General features: G+C 38.4%; 1 protein-coding gene across 21 annotated transcripts in view; it reads left to right on the top strand.

The window, feature by feature from the left end:
- FRYL (FRY like transcription coactivator) overlaps positions 1-20635 on the top strand; it is a 383738-nt gene that overhangs the window by 288126 nt on the left and 74977 nt on the right. For 13 of the 21 annotated variants that reach the window (XM_030563429.1, XM_030563431.1, XM_030563427.1 and 10 more), the window contains 9 exons: positions 3415-3565; positions 3972-4075; positions 5446-5631; positions 8130-8334; positions 9553-9674; positions 10231-10421; positions 11292-11386; positions 13526-14133; positions 14663-14760. In XM_030563429.1, the coding sequence (XP_030419289.1) occupies positions 3415-3565; positions 3972-4075; positions 5446-5631; positions 8130-8334; positions 9553-9674; positions 10231-10421; positions 11292-11386; positions 13526-14133; positions 14663-14760 (1760 nt within the window). The remainder of the gene's footprint in view (positions 1-3414; positions 3566-3971; positions 4076-5445; positions 5632-8129; positions 8335-9552; positions 9675-10230; positions 10422-11291; positions 11387-13525; positions 14134-14662; positions 14761-20635) is intronic. The other 8 variants (XM_030563418.1, XM_030563433.1, XM_030563436.1 and 5 more) reach the window with 3 other exon arrangements.

The following is a 20635-nucleotide window of genomic DNA, read 5'->3' as shown; positions in this document are numbered from 1 at the left end:
GTCACCCTATTGGCAAAGTCCTTAGCACCATAAACTTCAGCTCAGACCAACTCAGTACTGATGGCCCTGTCATTTGCTTCAGCTGACCCAGCATCAGCATCCGTGTCCACACATAGAAGTGATGCTCAATCATTGAGCTGGACAGAGCCCAAATATAGTTCCAAACATGAAGGGAAATCCTAGAAGGATGTAACAAAACAACTCTTCTCAAAGAACAGATCCTCCAAGTCCTCAATCAGACCAAGAATGGCACAGAGAATGAGAGACCCACTGCTCACCTTGGTGCTGACTTCCTGGAGGTATCCACAATGGAGTCTAGCAAGAGCCCAAGATACATCTGGGAGGAATCTGTACCATTTCTGGAGACACTTTTCCTGCGTCTACTGGAATTGGCCCTGGAACCATATCAGCGTACAGCACCACCGTTTGTAGAGGGAAATATACTCCTCCTCACTGTCATCAGTGTACTTTTCTCTCTAGCATCAAAGAAAGATCCCTCTCCTCTACCTGTAAAAATTGACCCCAAGAAAGTTATTAGGGAGCCCTTATTCAGCCCTCCATCCCAAATGGGAACTGTGAGTGGCACTGGACTGGCCCCAGATCCCTAAATGGCCCCCTCAAGGACTGAACTCACAACCCTGGGTTTAGCAGGCCAGTGCTCAAACCACTGAGCTATCCCTCCCCTCTCTCCTGGTTCTATTATGTACAACTAACAGTCCTCCCCAATTATGCATCATCAACAGGGTTTGACCCCTAAACTTCCAACACTACAGCATAGACCTTTACCACTTCAGCTACAGAACTAACTACAGAACTTCAGCCAGAGTACAGCCAAAGCATTCCATTTCCTCAAGGACTTGAGCCACCGTGTGGTCCTTGGCAATTTACGCACTGGCTCCTTATAGGAAACATCAAGTACCAGCCCCAGCAGAGGTGCAGAAGACATTGTGCAACTCCTGGGACTGTCAGCCAGAATTCCAACACAGAAAGAATGGTGCTTGCCAGACTTCACCTGTGACCACACAAACTCTGGTTCAGGTTGGTCTGTTACCCAGTGAAACACCAAATGAGCAAGAAGATCATGGTTCTGCTCAGACCTCACAGATCTGAAATGGTGGAAGGAAACTGAGAATATGCATGGCTAAGTACTGTTCTCTGCCCCTTCCCCGACAATGACTTTAATCACAGATACCTCAGAGATCCACTTGGACCATCTACAAATGCAAGGAATAGGATCTCTGAAAGATATGGAGCTACACATCAGTGTCATGGAGCTTAGAGCCATGAGGCTAGTCTTCCTGTCATTCCTTCCTGTTCTTCACAATTCCACAATGCAGGTCTTGATGAACATCATGTCAGCAATGCACCACATAAAGAAGCAAGGAGGCACAAGCTCTGGACATGATGCCACAGATGCAAATTAACCCTGATGACTCTTCAGCTCCCAAGAGTCAGCAACAACTTGGTAACCCCCCTGAGCAGATATGTTACCACTCACAAGTGATCACTGCAGAGATCTATCATAGAACTAATTGCGGGGGTCCTATGATAGACCTGTTTGCCACCAAAGACAACACCAAATGCCAGAATTTTTGTTGCAGAGAGGATATGAGCCTGGGGCTGTTGCCTGATGCCTTCCTTCTGCAGTGGGATCTAGGCCTCTTCTGTGCTGTTCCAGCCATTCTCTTGGTCCTCATGGTGATTTCCAAATTCAAGAGGGACAGCCATGATTGTTCTCATAGGTCTATGCAGTTTTGGTTGACAGACATGCTACAGATGTTCATTCAACCACCAGTTCAGCTCCCAGACTGCCTGGATCTGTTTTCACAGCACTGTGGGAAGATACTCCATCCAGACCCACCTGGATGTCAACCTGGATGTTGTCTGCTTAAGGACCATGGACAGGGATTGCTTTAGACAAGTCAAGGGCATCCTGATACAGAACAGGAAGATATCTACCAGAAGGACTTTTTCATCAAAATGGAAGAGGTTCTCAATAGGGGTGACCCCACATGACCTGGACCATATGCAGGCTTTGGTATCAAAGGCTCCTAACTACTTCCTGCATCTGAAACAGGTTTTGTTTAGCACCACTAAGGACCAAGCTGCAGCAATTTCAGATTGCCATCCATGGATAGTCATGCATGGTCTTCTCTCACCCAATGGTATCAGAGTTCTTGAAGAGTCCGTTACCTACATTATACTGGTCAGGAACTTGCTTCTGCCTGGCACCTCAGTGTCATCTTCTTGAGACTCATGGAGCCCTCTTCAAGCCATTTTCAGAATGCTGCTTACTTCAGCTGGCTCTGAAAACAGTCTCCCTAGTTGCAATCACTTTAGTCAGAAGAGTGAGCAAGCTCCAAATACTTGTGGCAGATCCCCTCCCTACATCGTATTTCATAGGGTTAATGTGATCCTGAAACCTCATCCTAAATTAATTTCTAAGGTGGTCTGAAATTCTCTCTGAATTAATCATTTAACATGCCTCTCTTCTTTGCAGTAAAACTCCTCTTCATTGGGAGAGAAGCAGCAGCACACACTGGGCATTTCCAGAGCCTTTTTTACTACATCGACAGAACCAAATTGTCTTTCTGTTTATTTCTGGCTATAACTGGCCATTCCAAAGGACAGGCCATCTCATTACGAAGAATATCTAAAGTGGATAACATAATCTATCTCACTGTCTTTTCAGTTAGCTGATATATCTCTCCCACCAAATGCCAAGACTCATCCCACCAGAGCTCAAGCAGTATCCTCTGCCTGCTTCAGAAATGTGCCAGTTTCAGAGATCTGCAAGGCAGCAACATGGAGTAACCCACTGATTTTTGTCAAGCACTATGCATTGTACTTAGCTTCTAGAGCAAGTGCCATGTTTGGGAGAGAAATTCTACAAACCTGTTCGACTGATGCAGCTGATACTACTAATCAAGTGTCCAGCAGGGGTGCTATTGCTAGTCACCTACAGTGAAATCCACAATGACAAATACTCGAAGAAAACAGTTACCTACAATAACTGTGGTTCTTTGAGGTGGTGTTAGTATGGATCCCATAACCACCCTCCATCCCCATTTATGGAGTCCTATGCTTCCCAGGGAACTAAGAGGGGCTCAGAGTTGTTCTGCCTTTTATGGGTTTGAATGGGAGCATAAGGAGACACAGGGCACATTGACAACTTCATTTTGAAGACCCACAATTACTGTAGGGTAAGAAACCATTATTTATTTCAACTTTTGACTGAATGGCTTTTCTTGTCTGGACACTTCTGTTTCCCAGGATCTATAGCTTCAAATCCTGGGGCATTTTTTAAATTATCATTATGTAGAATATTAGGTGGCAGATTACTATTAGTAACTTGTACATTTTGCTTGGATTGACAAATCAAAAAGAAAAGTAAAAATAAATGTATTTTGATAGGCGATTCAATGCCACTGTATTCTAACTGGCGACTGAAAGTGATGGAGCATAATCAAGGAGAGCCTCTACCTTTTCCACCTACTGGGGGTTGTTGGTCACCACTGGTGGATTATTTACCTGAAACTTCATCTCCAGGCATGACTCTTCAAAGGTAAATATTAACATTACATGAAAGTGACAGCAATTCAGTTCATATTCGTTTAAATCAAACTACTGTCTTCATGCATGTGCTGTGTAAAGTAAGAATAACCTTTCCTTATTCAGTACATTTCCTGTGTTGCTTACAATTCAAGAAGTTACGTTGTCTTAGCTACCTTTTGATGTGGAGGACTAAAGCTTTTCACATCGGCTGTGTGGCTTCTTGTGATTTTTTTCTTTGTTGCCTTTTAAGATTTTCATAGTTTTAAAGATCCTCTTAACTAATATCCCCTTTTAAGACTTTCATAGTCTTAAAAGGGGATATTAGTTAAGAGGATCTTTAAAACTCCTACAAATCTTCAAAATGTAAACTACAATTGTATTCTGATCTCTTATCAATTTTTTTCTTTGTCTTTTAGGTGTAACATAGCAGTGATCCTTTTGACTGACTTGATAATCGACCACAGTGTGAAGGTGGAATGGGGAGGCTACCTCCATCTTTTACTTCATGCAATTTTTATAGGTAACTAAACTTTTACTGAAATATCACAGGGTTTTTTTTAATTGAGGAAAACAGCAGTTTGTAATCTTGGTTTAGGAGATTATAGTAATTGAAAACAGCCTTTTGACATAACTACTCTTTTTTCCCCAAGGTTGTATGAGATTAATATTTCTTATTCTTTATTTATCAATAAAATCTTAGCAGAAAGTACAGAAAGGCTCTCTGGTGTATGAAATATTTTTGTCATCTTTGTTGTTATGACAATCTGACTTTAAAAACTGACATCCAATAACATAAAGGAAGAACGCTTTTTCAAGTTGAAAAAAAATCCACTTTTAAAAAAATGTTTTCCAGTCATTTTGGTTTGTATAAATACAATATTAATAAGTGTGTCCTTTAAAATTAACACTGTGGATAACATATAAAAGCTAAAACTTACTAACTGCCTATAAGCAGAACGTTTTGGGCTAAATGCAGCCATGATGTAAGCAAGTGCAACTGCATTTACTTCAGTGAAGTTACACGTATTTGCACCAGAGCTGAATTTGGTCTATTGTGTGATAGGTAACAAACTAGTGCATCTCTTTTCTCCTTCCTCTTGTACTCTTTTGGCCATATTTCCACCTTATTATAGTCCATTGCTGCCCTTCACCCCCAGCCTCTCTTGGGCAGCATACATCTGCCCTGAACTTGTATTCCCATTTGATTTGGCCTTTTTCTCTTCTGAGCATATACAGTTAATCAGACAAGTGTGCTGTACTAGAGAACCTTTTCATATTCCTAATGTTGCTTATTTCTTGAGACAAACATGTAGGTAGGAAATACAAGTGGGCATGAAAGTTTGGACTCCTTTACAAAGCATTGTCGATTGAGGCCATTTGTCCTTCTCCCCTTGCATAGAAGGTGCAGTGAGCTAGGAGTACACTTAGTGTCTTCAGTGCTTCTCTTGTTGTTCTCCCCTCTGTTTTCGGCTTCATATTTTTCAGTATAGTGAGTCTTTCATTTTGTTTGAATTAAAATAGTTTTTTTTTAGTACCTGTGTAATGGCAAGAATCATCCACAGTATGGCCTAGTTGGTTTATTGTATGAAATAAACATAATACGATACCACACTGAGCAAGAGAGTGTTTGTTTTTTAAAACAGTAAATCCAAAGAGTTTTAATATATTGAAGTTATTATAGAAAAAATAGAAGGGGAGATGGAAGGGGCATATCCTCTGTGTCTCCCAATAGCCAAAATCTAACTCATTTTCAGTCGTTGGTGGTGAATCTTTCTTTACCAAATATAGATATCATTTGCAGAGATTGTTATAGACCACTGGGACTGTTGTTTATTTTAGTTAGCTGCATATTTAATTGATTAACCTTTCTATTTTCCTCTTTAATTTTAGGGTTTGACCACTACCACCCTGAAGTGTATGAGCATTGTAAACGCCTGCTTTTGCACCTGTTGATAGTGATGGGCTCCAACAGTAGTGTCCAGTCTGTTGCTTCTGTCCTTCTCAGGAACAGGGAGTTTAATGAACCCAGGGTGCTTACTGTCAAGCAAACTGCACATTTAGATTATACTTTCACAGGTAACCACAGCTATGTTGTTCACGTTTCATTAATTAAAAGAACACGGAAGGTCAGTTTTTGATTGGATTTAAATATTAAAATCTCCATTGTTTGTAATATATTTCGCTTCCAGTTTTGTCCAGTTGGATAAAATTTCTTTCTTCCCTGGATTTTTCATTAACCTAAAATTAATGTAGATGTTAACATTTTGTGCGCAGTCATCATCAGCAGGACTAGCACAGTTGAATGTTAATTGCTGGTTTGCTGCTGCTGTGGAAACTGCAGAGGAAACTGTTAGTTGGTCATATAAAATAGCAACTACTTTTTTTGTGATTTTAAAGGAGAAGTAGGGAGATATTTCCTCTATATGTTGTAGCAACTTTCAATTTTGGACATAAGCCTTTTGATATTGTATAATTTAATAGAATACCACAAAAATATTACAGGATTTTAGCATGACCTTTGCTTTTAATGTTGTACAAAGAATATGAGAAAACATAAAATATCTGAAATGATCATATAGTATGAGAAATCAGTACACTTCAGTGGAAACATTTTTTATGAAAGCTTCACTTTTGGTTGTATCATAGATTTGGGGAAAATATGAACAAGAATTAATTTTGTTGACTCATGATATTTCATATTATCTTCAGCAGATGGCAGCACCTGTCATGCAATATATTATTTCAGTTTTGTTGTATCTGGGAAGTATTTTTGTGTTACTTAAAGAAAAAATATTTTGTAAATTCTTGTGTAAATTTGGTGGTCAAGAATATGAGAGACTAAAATGGCTGGGTAGAGCCAGGCATATTGCAGGCATATTTTGTATAAACTTACCCATAGAACTTTACCAAATGCAAATCAGTTCTGATTTACTAACCACTCTTGTTTCAGTCCTTGGGCTCTTGAGTAGAGATGGCCAGAGACACTCTATATAAGTTGGGTCTGTAGTATGAAAAAATGTTCACTAGAGATCAGGATGAGAAGGCCAGCAAACTTTTGTTTAGCTCTGTCCACATTGAAGACTGAAACAGTATTGTTCGGGAGATTATCCTCACATGGGGACTAAACAAAATATTTTAATAGTTATGTTTTTAACTTAAAATTAGCTGATTAATAAAATATCCTATATATGCATTATAGGTCTAGTAAATTATGGTTAAATAATTGATTAAAATGGCAAGTTACACAATTTTAATAAATTGCATCTTTTTGATGAGACCAATGCCCTCATCTGACAAGATACTAAGTGCGGACAGATCCCTTTGTGGAACCCTGTTGGCCTAAATAGGGCTTCATGTGAACATAGGGGCTATCTATGCAGAGATACTTGTGAGGTTAGATCCTAAATATGTAGTTAAGGGAAACAGACACTATAAAAGTAACAGTGACTGGAGAAATACTATCCATTTATTACCCAATTCTCCTTCCATCTGAAGAGTGCTCAGCATAAGCTGGGGGACTGATGGTGGCGGTTGGCTGCAAAGTTTTCTTTAAGCCACTTTTGCCCCCCACAATCCAATCCTGCAGCTGTGCATACATCAGTCCAGAACACATTGAAGGCTAATGATCTACATCAGGTGCTAGTGGCCCTCAGCACTCCAACTGCTGACCTCAGCTAGCCAGACACAGACAAACCCTGACCATGTCTCATTTTCCTTAGCTCCATTACCTGTTACAGTACTTGGGAGAATGGTGGTATAGAAAGTTTCCATGTGAAGAGAGAATGCGCCAGTAGCCAGATTAAGCTGATTTTTTAGAGCTGTTTTATACATCTAGAGTGGCACAAAACAGCTCTAACTTACTGGTGAATCAGCCTGACGTATTAAAGTTTAATAATTAAATTCAGTTGTGATCAGAATACATTTCAGTCAAAAAGCTAATCTGCATTATCAGGAAGCAGCTTGTCTTCTTGACTTCTACTCTACAAGCATGTGTGTGCTGTAATACTTCCAAGTTCAACTACTGAATCAGTTTGTTAAAGATGTGATGCCTACAAGTGCAAGGACTGGTGGGTTGTCACTTCACCAGAATACTAATATAAAAATGAATCCTGCAGTCTTTACTATGATTATAGTTATGGACAGGTTATTCCTTGTTATTTATTTAGGTCCCAATTATGCAAGGATTTATACATTCGCTTAACCTTAGTCATGAGTATTCCTGTTGACTTCATTGAGTCTCCTTGCGTGCATAAAGTTACATATATGTGTTTGCAAGATCAGAGCTTTACTGGTAAAATACTGTAAACTCTTTAATAATTCTCTTTTGAAACCTATGGGTAATTCCTATGATACTGTTTTAAATTTTGTATTTTCAGTGTTGGCATTGCAAAAAGATACTATGTTGATGGCCTAGAAGGTGAAAAGGAGCATCCTGTCTATTCAGTTTGAAAATATTTTAATTACCCTAATCAAAGTGCATCTTTTGAGAACCAGTGCATCATACTAATAATTTTTTTTGAAGCCTAATGTGAAAATGCCAAACTATAATATAATTGTAGTTGTTTTTCTTTCAGCAGGTGTTAATGATTTTATACCTGATTACCAGCCCTCCCCAATGACAGACTCAGGGCTTAGTTCAAGTTCTACCTCTTCTAGCATCAGTTTAGGAAATACCAACGCTGCCATTTCTCATCTGCACACCACCATCCTCAATGAAGTTGACATTTCAGTAGAGCAGGATGAAAAAGTGAAAACGCTCATGGAATTTATTACCTCAAGGTAACACTTTAAGATCAGCCATGGTCGAGATGTATGGTATATGGAAATATGGCAAAATAGCATATTATTTGGCATGAAGTAGACTATTTTTCTCTTCTGTTTATCATCAATAAGATCTTGAATCTGATCTTAAATACTCTCTTGTTGTGTGCATGTTATGTGTATGTATAATAGCTTTCAAACCATTCTACTTCTCTACATCCTAAGGGCAGTTGATTCTGAGTCTTCAAAAGGCCATTGATTGGTGTACTCCCCACTGATCGGGGGATCCCCTTCCCCATGGAAAGCTTTTCAGGGTTTCAACCCCTTTCCTCTCTTCAGCATCGCCAGTCCCACAATTGCTTCCTTTAAAGATAATTGAACCACATTCTGAGATCTGGTGGGCTGCAGAATATGCTACATACTTAATAGAGCCCCATATCCTTCCCTGCAGAAGATACTTAAAGGTCTGTTCAGAGAGCGTCTTGAAGGCTTGTTGTGGGGACCTGGGTTTGTATGGATCTTCAAGGTGGCCTGGAGGAAAAGAGGGCTTGTGTGTTAACTGGGGAAGTAGAAGTTGGTGGGAAAGTTTAGTTATAAAACTGATAACTTTCAAAGGGTTCCTATTTTCATATGATGATTTGTTTGATGCTTTCAGAATCATATAAATAGAGCCGAGAGGATACAAAATTTGATCTGTATCCGATCCGCAATCTCAAAAATGATCCATGATCCTTGGATATAAAGTGGATATCCACAGAGTTGCAGGGCTGAATGTATAAACCTGAAACTCTTAAGTAGATCTTAGTGGTCAAAAACTTGATTTTGGTTTGTCGAAACTGTGCAAACCAAAAAAAGAGTTTTTACACAGCCCTCGAACTTTATAGTAATGTGGTGTTGGATTGTGTTATTTTTGCAGATGTGTAGCTTCAGTTGGAATTACTTGCCATTAGGGTAACTATGCATTCCCCCTCTCTAAATTCCTCCTACAGTTTCAATTGGATTGAATATGTTGCTTTGTTTTTTGTCTTAATTGTTATATAGTATTGCTGCGCATTTTTAAACAGCTGCCATATTTCACTCCAGAGAAATCTGTGTTTCAGTATACTGTATATAGTTGATAAATTCTTCTGGAATTCTTCTAGGTGAAAAGTACTGCAAAAATGGATAATGATAATAGAGGTTATGTTTTATACTTTTATGCTATGCTACCTTATATGTTGGGTTTTATATTTCTAGGAAAAGAGGACCACTTTGGAATCATGAGGATGTTTCAGCCAAGAACTCTAATATAAAGAGTGCTGAGCAGTTAACTGTGTTTCTAAAACATGTGGTGTCTGTGTTTAAGCAGTCAAGTTCAGGTATGTTAGAAAAGAGTTAATACATTGTAGAATTTCAATAAAATAAAAATCTTTGTGAAATAAATAAGAACTTCTCTTCCAGAAAATATGCATAGATTACTAGGCTTCTGCTTTCAGCCAATAGATGTTGCACTTTAATGTGACACAGTTCATAACTATGTTCAGACTTGGATATGTTAACATAACGTGTGCTTGGAGTGATAGAAAATATGTATTACAAGCTTACTGCGGTTATTTATTGTTTAAAGTTTGTATCTTTCTTTCCGTCTGTCTAATTTAATATTTAATACTTCTGCTGAAGTTTATGGGAAAGCTGCTTATGTGATTGGATGGATCTTTATGAGGGATTCCAGTTTAGCAAAGGGGGTGAGGGAGAAGTAGTAGTAGATAAAACTAGCTTAAAAGCCAACACAGAGGTGACTATAATAATCTTGTCAGTGGGGGAAAAAAGGTATGCAATAACACTGGTAATGTAATTATTACATACAACTTTCTTTTCTTTTCTTTTCTTTTTTTAAATCTGCTGTGTTACTTGGACATACATTTGCTTTCATAGCAGGATTTCAGTTGGAGCAGCATCTTAGTGAAGTTGCTTTGCAAACTGCACTTTCTTGCTCCTCTCGACACTATGCTGGGAGATCGTTTCAGATTTTCAGGGCTCTGAAGCAGCCTCTTTCTGCATCCACGCTTTCTGACATTCTCTCCAGACTTGTGGAAACTGTAGGAGATGCAGGAGAAGAAGCACAGGTATTCGCATATTTTTTTATTTTCTCTCCCGTGCAACCATCTGACTTATAATTTTCCCATTTTATTAAACAACATTTGAATTGTATTTTTAATATCATAATGAAAGATAAAAGCACTATGATGAGGCTCAGCTGCATTTTCTCCTTGAATGAAGAAGAAAGGGGTATTAAAACTGATGTGACTGGTATCTGATTTAACTTCTGTAGCACTTTGAATTTTCACTTCTGAACAACAGAACCAAAATAATTCATGGTTATGCTGAGCACTTTGTTTTCAAAGGCAAGCCAGTAGCCTCCAAATATTTACTTTCAGAGACTCTGCAGTCTGAACTAGATGTCTTAGGTGAAATAATCTGTTTCCTGGCAGCACACATACTTTTTATAATTCAAAATATGCCTCAAGTATTTTAAAATAAAAATATATAATATTAAAGAAGAAACAACTATTTTAGTCTGTTCTGATATTTAGATTTATCGGCAACATATTGCATCTTTACAGTTTATCCAATGTCACTCCTTGCAAATCACAAAAAGAGGAACTGAGTCATAAAGTATAGACACCCCCAGGGGAATAATGGAACTTAATAGTTGTCTTGTGAGAGGTATTGGACCAGAGAGTATAACGCACACAAATTCATGACTGTGTCATTAACGACTTTAAAATTAAATTGTATACTGTTGTTTGTTTTACATTCAATTTGCACCGTTAATTTGAGTTGTGCATCATTAGGACCATGGTATAATTAGATCAGAAAGTTATGAATCAGTCTCTAACATTGTTTGTTCTATTTGTATATCACAAGCAAGAGGTCCTATGCAATCTGCACTCTTGTGCATACTATAACATATAATAACCTTGATCCTTTTTCAGGGTTTTGTCATAGAGCTACTTCTGACTCTGGAATCCGCCATTGATACATTGGCTGAAACCATGAAGCATTATGATCTTATATCTGCACTTTCTCAGTAAGTACTTAAACTACAGTATTCATGGGAACTATTAGTTGTTTATTACTCATATAATCAAAATGTTTCTGCCATCATTTCAGTTTAAACTTAATACGACGACAGCATGCTGTTTTCAAATGTTCATCTCTTTGGGCTCTTAGTCAGATTTCCTGAAACTGACCTCAGTTACTCCTTACTTTTTCTATTGCTAGGTGGTAGAGCAAATTAGGCACTTCAAAATCAGTGAGTTTTTCTCAATTAAGGAAGGGAGAATTTGTAAATCAAATTTGTTAAATCTGGGTTCTGTTCACATCCATGCTGCTGAACTATTGGACCTCAATTCTATAAACCATTGAGTTCAGTTCTGATGAACTTCAGTGGAAATGAGGGCACTCACCATATTTTAGGATCAGAGCCTATCTGACTGTGGTTGTCACATAAGCGCTCCATGCCTCAGTTTCCCCATGTGTAAAATGTAGGTAATGTTACTAATTTTTTTTAAGTGCTACAAGATCTCTGGATGAAAATTGCTATATCATGGTAGGTATTTATATTAATTAGGATTACAATAATTTGTAAATCAAATTTCTTCAACTACAGCAGATACTAGACCACATTTAGAGCTGCCTACTCAGCATTCCAAATTTTGTTGTGTTTTTTTTTTAAGTGTAAATAAAGGTCTGTAGTTTTTCTTCCTCATTCTATGTCAAAACTGGTTCAATGGATTGTTATCAAACTTTCAAAAAATTCTCATCTTGTATCTGAGAGCAGACTTGAAAAATTACATTGTAAATATTATAGTTCCCTTTGCCCCTAGGGACTTGCTGTATTAAAAAGAAAACAAGCCTGGCCAAGCATAATTATATATTATGCTACAAATATTCCTTTCACATAAGGCTCTTGCCAGCTAATCATGCTTTTTTTCACATCAAGATTGGATTACTGAAATGTGTGCACTTGAATAGAACTTGGAAATTTCATCTAGTGCAGAATGAAGATACCTATATACTTTGAGATACTTCATGCATGAAGTATGATCTGTAGACAATGTTAATGTCCATTTGGTTTCTGAGTACAATTCAAAGAGTTAGCCCTATGTAGTTGGGGTCTTGGATACCTTAGAAACTGCCTCTCTCTGTGTTTAATTCTGGGATTTGAAATCAGCTACAATATTTCTCACCATTGAACACTGGCCATAATGAGAGTTGAGGGTGTTGAGTACTTTACAGGTTCAGGCCCTAAGGCCCAGACTTTAGGAGCTGATGGTAAGGCATTGTCAGTGGAGGGTCTCAACTGGAATTTGCTTTCCCCACTGGTCTGGCGAAGCTCAAAAGTTTATTGAACTTCAGGAAATTTGCGACCCCTGTATTTTCATTCGGGCTTTGGATTTAAGGCCTATATTTCAAGGGGTTGAATTTCTGGTGTGGTATAAGGGAGGTGTTTTTGAGTAACAAGATGTATTCTAGGATCTAATACATGTGCCTACTGGTGTCTAAAGGTGCGTTTTATAAACTGAAAAAAATAATCCATACTCTCGTGCCCCTCTACTACTCAAAAGATGAAATAGGTTATTGGGGTTTCTCCATGTAGATTTAAGATTAGTTCAAAGGTTATTGATTACAATGTGGTATTTATACAGTATATCCACATAAAATGGATTCCAGAAAATGCTGATATCTTTAGTAAATGCTCCTGAGTCTCAGTGTGAAAGGCATTGAAAGTATGGATCTGTCTAGGATGCTACCTTAAGAGAAATATAAGGACATGTAAATAACCTCATTTCTTAATTCCCTCTCTTTCCTCATCTGTAAGAAAATAGATGGGAATTCCAAATCTTCATCCTTAGCCCACATTTTTCAAGTTTTTGACCAGTATGTTTAATTGTGCTAGGTCCCTGGTTGGCTCTCTTACCTTGGTAATTTCTTATGTGTGGAAAACATTTTTTCCCTAGCTGTGGTGTTGAAGTAACAAGGCAGTCTCTTTCTCTCTGAGAATTTTATTATGACATAAGTGTTTCTTCAGACCTACTTACTGATAGTAAAATATTCTCTGCATGTGCTGGAAGATTGATTTTTGGAGCCCTTATTTTGTAGGATGTACATTATTGAAGGTCTGACATTTTGCATTCAATAATATATTTCATTGGTTTTATTTTAGAACCTCATACCATGATCCTGTAATGGGAAACAAGTATGCAGCTAACAGAAAAAGCACTGGACAGATAAATCTAAGCACAAGTCCTATTAGTAGTGGCAATTGTTTGGGATATTACAGCAATGCAAGGAGTAACTCTTTGAGACTAAGTTTAATTGGTGACCGGAGAGGTGACCGTCGACGGAGCAACACACTGGATATAATGGATGGAAGAATAAACCATGGTGGAAGCTTAGCAAGGACTAGAAGCCTCTCCTCTCTGAGAGAGGGAGGAATGCATGATGTGCAGCCTACTACTGATCCTATCAATCTGATGGCCACCATATTTTGGATTGCAGCATCCTTGCTAGAATCAGATTATGAATATGAATACCTCCTGGCTCTCAGGCTGCTCAACAAACTGCTTATTCACTTGCCTCTTGATAAATCAGAGAGTCAGGAGAAGATTGAAAAGGTGCAGAATAAACTGAAATGGAATAACTTTCCAGGCCTTCAGCAGCTCTTCCTTAAGGGCTTTACCTCAGTGTCTACACAGGAAATGACAGTTCACCTCCTCAGTAAACTCATCACAGTCTCCAAACATACATTGGTTGATCCCTCCCAATTAGCAGGTATCTTTAATCAAGTTATATGTAACAATATTGAATTTGGTAGTAGGTTAACTGAAAAATAAATTAATCTTTGACATTAAAATCAATAGTGATATACATTGCCAGTGAAGAGCAAAAGTAAATCCCGTGATCCCCAGTATTGTTATGCTAGGTACAATGTAGATTATGATCATTTATCTAGAGAGCCGGTGCAAAGTATACCTGCTGGAAGATTGGAATTGTATATTACATTATAGTAAATTTGTTTCCAAAGTAAGTAAGAACATAGTTTTTTCCTTCTAAAACCATTTAGTCATAGTAACCTTGGTTTAGTGCTATTCTAAACCTTTGCATATTCTCTTAGGAGCTTGCCATTGTGCTGAATAAGAGCACTGAGTTACTTAGTAATTTTTTATTTAACTGATTAGGTGATCATTCTACTTCCATCTTAAATAATAAAGCAGTTTTGTTTAAAGAGATCTTGTTTTTAAAATACTAAAAGTTTTTGTTGTGTGCTCACATAACTCCAGCACCATTTCTTTGTCTGCAGGATTTCCTCTTAACATCTTATGCTTACTGCCTCATCTAATCCAACATTTTGATAACCCAACTCAGTTCTGTAAAGAAACAGCAGACAGGATAGCAAAGGTATGTAAATATTTTTAAAATAACATTCAGGGAATTATTCACAACTTAGGCTTTCACTTTTACAGCCAAAACAGAGATGTACCTTTCATACCAATTATCTCTGTAAAATATTATAGTGCTGCTTTTCCACTAAATTTTCTTCTTCCATGTCTAAGACCTGTCTATAATAATTGTGTTAATGAGAAGTAATTGTTCTCTTAGAGCCTGATTTAAAGTTCACTGAAGTCAAGGGGAGTATTTACACTGACATCAGTGATCTTTGGATCAGGCTCTAAGAACTCCTCTGTGGAATCAGAGTACCCATTAGGCTTAACCTATAAATTGGGAAGGTAAGAAGTAATTCTTCCTATTGCTAGTGTTGCAAGAGACTCTTTTTTTTTTTTTTTTTAAATTAAAAAAAAAAAGATGGTTTCCACAGCTAGTGAACTTAATGTCCTTAAATCACATTTATAATTTTTTAATTTTCAAGTGCATTTCACAGTTTAATTCTAGTAAGGAAATGATCCTTACCTTTGAGACTGGTGTGTATGGAAAAACAAGTAATGTACAGTTTTTGTTATTTGAAAACAATGTTTATCTTGTGGAAAACTGATTTGAATGACTTTTTAAATTGCATTCTTTGTGAAAATGGGGTAAAATATGTGTAAAATCAGTTCCCAAATGAATTAGTGGACTATTGGTGGTCCCCAGAGCTCTTCTTTGGAAAGAAAAGCATGGAAATGGAAATAAGATGGCACCTGCATAATAGGGCTGGCAGTGTGATCTACTGGATAGAACACTGGACTGAGACTTGGGAGACTTGAGTTCTATTCCAGAACCTGCCACTGGCCTGCTGGGTGTCCTTGTTTAATTCACTTTACTGCGCTGTGCCTCAGTTTCCCCATCTGTAAAATGGGGATAATCATACTGACCTCATTTTGTAACGTGCTTTGAGATCTGCTGAGGAAAAGTGTTATGTAAGAGTGGTAGTGGTATTGTTATACAAGCAGGAGAGGAACAAAACTGCCCTCAGGCAGAGGATCCATAGTGTGAATGGCGCTGCCAGTTACCCGAGGGAGGGGAATGTTCAGAGAAGAAGGGAACAAGGCAGCTAGGTATATGTTTAGGGGAACAGATAGAATAAAGGACTAGGTGTTAGGGCATGTTCAAAGGAGAAGAGGAGGCGAGTGCAGGCAACAGAATAGTATATACTGAAGAGCAGGAGGATAGAGGAAGAGAACTGATGGAGGGGAATATTAAATGAAGATCAGCAGTGAGCAATGTATTTAACTTTTTTTCAAAAAGGACAAAACGCTTATTCTGTTAAAGGCAGTTAAAATACATAAGCACTAGGGCTGTTGATTAATTGAAGTTAAATCATGTGATTAACTCAAAAAATTAATTGTGATTAAAAAAATTAATCACGATGAATCGCACTGTTATAAAATACAATACCAATTTAAATGTTGTAAATATGTTTTGATATTTTTCTACATTTTTTAAGTATATTTATTTTAATTACAACACAACATACAAAGTGTACAGTGCTCATTTTAGATTATTTTTTATTATAAATACTTGCACTGTAAAAATGTTAAACAAAAGAAATAGTATTTTTCAGTTCACCTCATACAAGTACTGTAGTGTCATCTCTTTATCATGTAAATTCAATTTACAAATGTAGATTGTTCTGGGTTTTTAATGCAGTTATGTAACCAAAAAAAAAAAAAAAGTAAAACTTTAGAGCCTACAAGTCCACTCAGTACTTCTTGTTCAGCCAATCACTAAGACAAACAAGCTTGTTTAAATTTACGGGAGATAATGCTTCTTATTTACAATGTCACCTGAAAGTGAAAACAGACGTTCATGTGGCACTTTAGTAGCTGGCATTGCCAGGTATTTACGTACCAGTTATGCTAAACATTTGTATGCCCCTTCATGCTTCGGCCACTGTTCCAGATGACATGTGTCCATGCTGATAATGGGTTCTGCTTGATAACCATCCAAAGCGGTATGGACCGAAGCATGTTCATTTTCATCATCTAAGTGAGATGCCACCAGCAGAAAGGTTGATTTTCTTTTTTGGTAGTTTGGGTTCTGTCATTTCCAGATCGGAGTGTTGCTCTTTTAAGACTTCTGAAAGTATGCTCTACAAGTTGTCTCTCTTAGATTTTGGAAGGTACTTCAGATTCTAAAACCTTGGGTGGAATGCTATAGCTATCTTTAGAAATCTCACATTGGTACCTTCTTTGTGTTTCATCAAATCTGCTGTGAAAGTATTCTTAAAATGAACAACATGTGCTGTTTCATCATCTGAGACTGCTATAATATGAAATATATGGCAGAATGCAGGTAAAACAAAGTAGGAGACACAATTCTTCCCCAAGGAGTTCAGTCACAAATTTAATTAACGCATTATTTTTTAACGAGCATCATCACTCTGGTTGATGGTGCTTTGTGTGAAAAAATGCTTCCTTTTGTTTGTTTTAAACCTGGTGCCTATTAATTTAATTTGGTGGCCCCTAGTTCTTCTGTTATGAGAAGGAGTAAATAGCACTTCCTCATTTACTTTCTCCACAACAGTCATGATTTTATAGACCTCTATCATATCCCTCCCTTAGTCGTCTCTTTTCCAAGCTGACAAGTCCCAGTCTTATTAATCTTTCTTCATACAGCAGACATTTCGTACCCCTAATAATTTTTGTTGCCCCTTCTGAACTTTTTCCAAGTCCAATATATCATTCTTGAAATGGGGTGACCACATCTGCACACAGTATTCAAGATGTGGGCGTACCATGAATTTACATAGAGGCAATATGATATTTTCTGTCTTAACTATACCTTTCTTAATAGACTCATAGACTCTAGGACTGGAAGGGACCTCGAGAGGTCATCGAGTCCAGTCCCCTGCCCTCATGGCAGGACCAAATACTGTCTAGACCATCCCTAATAGACATTTATCTAACCTACTCTTAAATATCTCCAGAGATGGAGATTCCACAACTTCCCTAGGCAATCTATTCCAGTGTTTAACTACCCTGACAGTTAAGAACTTTTTCCTAATGTCCAACCTAAATCTCCCTTGCTGCAGTTTAAGCCCATTGCTTCTTGTTCTATCATTGGAGGCGAAGGTGAACAAGTTTTCTCCCTCCTCCTGATGACACCCTTTTAGATACCTGAAAACTGCTATCATGTCCCCTCTCAGTCTTCTCTTTTCCAAACTAAACAAACCCAATTCCTTCAGCCTTCCTTCATAGGTCATGTTCTCAAGACCTTTAATCATTCTTGTTGCTCTTCTCTGGACCCTCTCCAATTTCTCCACATCTTTCTTGAAATGCGGTGCCCAGAACTGGACACAATACTCCAGTTGAGGCCTAACCAGCGCAGAGTAAAGCGGAAGAATGGCTTCTCGTGTCTTGTTTACAACACACCTGTTAATGCATCCCAGAATCATGTTTGCTTTTTTTGCAACAGTATCACACTGTTGACTCATATTAAGCTTGTGGTCTACTATGACCCCTAGATCTCTTTCTGCCATACTCCTTCCTAGACAGTCTCTTCCCATTCTGTATGTGTGAAACTGATTGTTCCTTCCTAAGTGGAGCACTTTGCATTTATCTTTATTGAACTTCATCCTGTTTACCTCAGACCATTTCTCCAATTTGTCCAGATCATTTTGAATTTTGACCCTGTCCTCCAAAGCAGTTGCAATCCCTCCCAGTTTGGTATCGTCCGCAAACTTAATAAGCGTACTTTCTATGCCAACATCTAAATCGTTGATGAAGATATTGAACAGAACCGGTCCCAAAACAGACCCCTGCGGAACCCCACTTGTTATACCTTTCCAGCAGGATTGGGAGCCATTAACAACTACTCTTTGAGTACGGTTATCCAGCCAGTTATGCATCCACCTTATAGTAGCCCCATCTAAATTGTACTTTCCTAGTCTATCTATAAGAATATCATGCGAGACTGTATCAAATGCCTTGCTAAAGTCTAGGTATATCACATCCACCGCTTCTCCCTTATCCACAAGGCTCGTTATCCTATCAAAGAACGCTATCAGATTAGTTTGACACGATTTGTTCTTTACAAATCCATGCTGGCTATTCCCTATCACCTTACCACCTTCCAAGTGTTTGCAGATGATTTCTTTGATTACCTGCTCCATTATCTTCCCTGGCACAGAAGTTAAACTAACTGGTCTGTAGTTTCCTGGGTTGTTTTTATTTCCCTTTTTATAGATGGGCACTATATTTGCCCCCTTCCAGTCTTCTGGAATCTCCCCCGTCTCCCATGATTTCCCAAAGATAATAGCTAGAGGCTCAGATACCTCCTCAATTAACTCCTTGAGTATTCTAGGATGCATTTCATCAGGCCCTGGTGACTTGCAGGCATCTAACTTTTCTAAGTGATTTTTTACTTGCTCTTTCCTTATTTTCTCTTCTAAACCTACCCTCTTCCTGTAAGCATTCACTATACTAGACATTCCTTCAGACTTCTCAGTGAAGACTGAAACAAAGAAGTCATTAAGCATCTCTGCCATTTCCAAGTCTCCCGTTACTGTTTCCCCCTCCTCATTGAGCAGTGGGCCTACCCTGTCCTTAGTCTTCCTCTTGCTTCTAATGTATTGATAAAAAGCCTTCTTGTTTCCCTTTATTCCCATAGCTAGTTTGAGTTCATTTTGTGCCTTTGCTTTTCTAATCTTGCCTCTGCATTCCTGTGTTATTTGCCTATATTCATCCTTCGTGATCTGACCTAGTTTCCATTTTTTATGACGCCTTTTTATTTTGTAGGTCACGCAAGATCTCAAGGGTAAGCCAAGGTAGTCTTTTGCCACATTTTCTATCTTTCCTAACCATCGGAATAACTTGCTTTTGGGCCCTTAATAGCATCCCTTTGAAGAACTGCCAACTTTCCTCAGTTGTTTTTCCCCTCAGTCTTAATTCCCATGGGACCTTGCCTATCAGCTCTCTGAGCTTACCAAAATCCGCCTTCCTGAAATCCATTGTCTCTATTCTGCTGTACTCCCTTCTACCCTTCCTTAGAATCGCAAATTCTATGATTTCATGATCACTTTCACCCAAGCTTCCTTCTACTTTCAAATTCTCAACAAGTTCCTCCCTATTTGTTAAAATCAAGTCTAGAACAGCTTCCCCCCTAGTAGCTTTTTCAACTTTCTGAAATAAAAAGTTGTCTGCAATGCAGTCCAGGAACTTATTGGCTAGTCTGTGCCCCGCGGTGTTATTTTCCCAACATATATCTGGATAGTTGAAGTCCCCCATCACCACCAAATCTTGGGCTTTGGATGATTTTGTTAGTTGTTTGAAAAAAGCCTCATCCACCTCTTCCGCCTGATTAGGTGGCCTGTAGTAGACTCCCAGCACGACATCACCCGTGTTTTTTACCCCTTTTAGCCTAACCCAGAGACTCTCCACACTTCCGTCTCCTATGTCCATCTCCACCTCAGTCCAAGTGTGTACATTTTTAATATATAAGGCAACACCTCCTCCCTTTTTCCCCTGTCTATCCTTCCTGAGCAAACTATACCCATCCACACCAACATTCCAGTCGTGTGTATTATCCCACCAAGTTTCAGTAATGCCAATAATGTCATAGTTGTATTTATTTATTAGCACTTCCAGTTCTTCCTGCTTATTACCCATACTTCTTGCATTTGTATATAGGCATCTAAGATACTGGTTTGATCTTGCCTCCCAGCTTTGCCCTGACCCTCCTTCCTCTCTGCCATTCTAGCCCGTGCTCCCTCCTGTTTCCAACCCATCTCCCAGGTCTTGTTCCCCACTTACCTGTGGGCTTTGCTCACCTATCCCCGTCGAACCTAGTTTAAAGCCCTCCTTACTACGTTAGCCAGTCTGTGCGCAAATAAGGCCTT

The sequence above is a fragment of the Gopherus evgoodei genome, chromosome 5 (genome assembly GCF_007399415.2).
Source record: "Gopherus evgoodei ecotype Sinaloan lineage chromosome 5, rGopEvg1_v1.p, whole genome shotgun sequence".
NCBI classification, from domain to species: Eukaryota; Metazoa; Chordata; order Testudines; family Testudinidae; genus Gopherus; species Gopherus evgoodei.
This window is presented reverse-complemented; position numbering and strand designations above follow the sequence as displayed.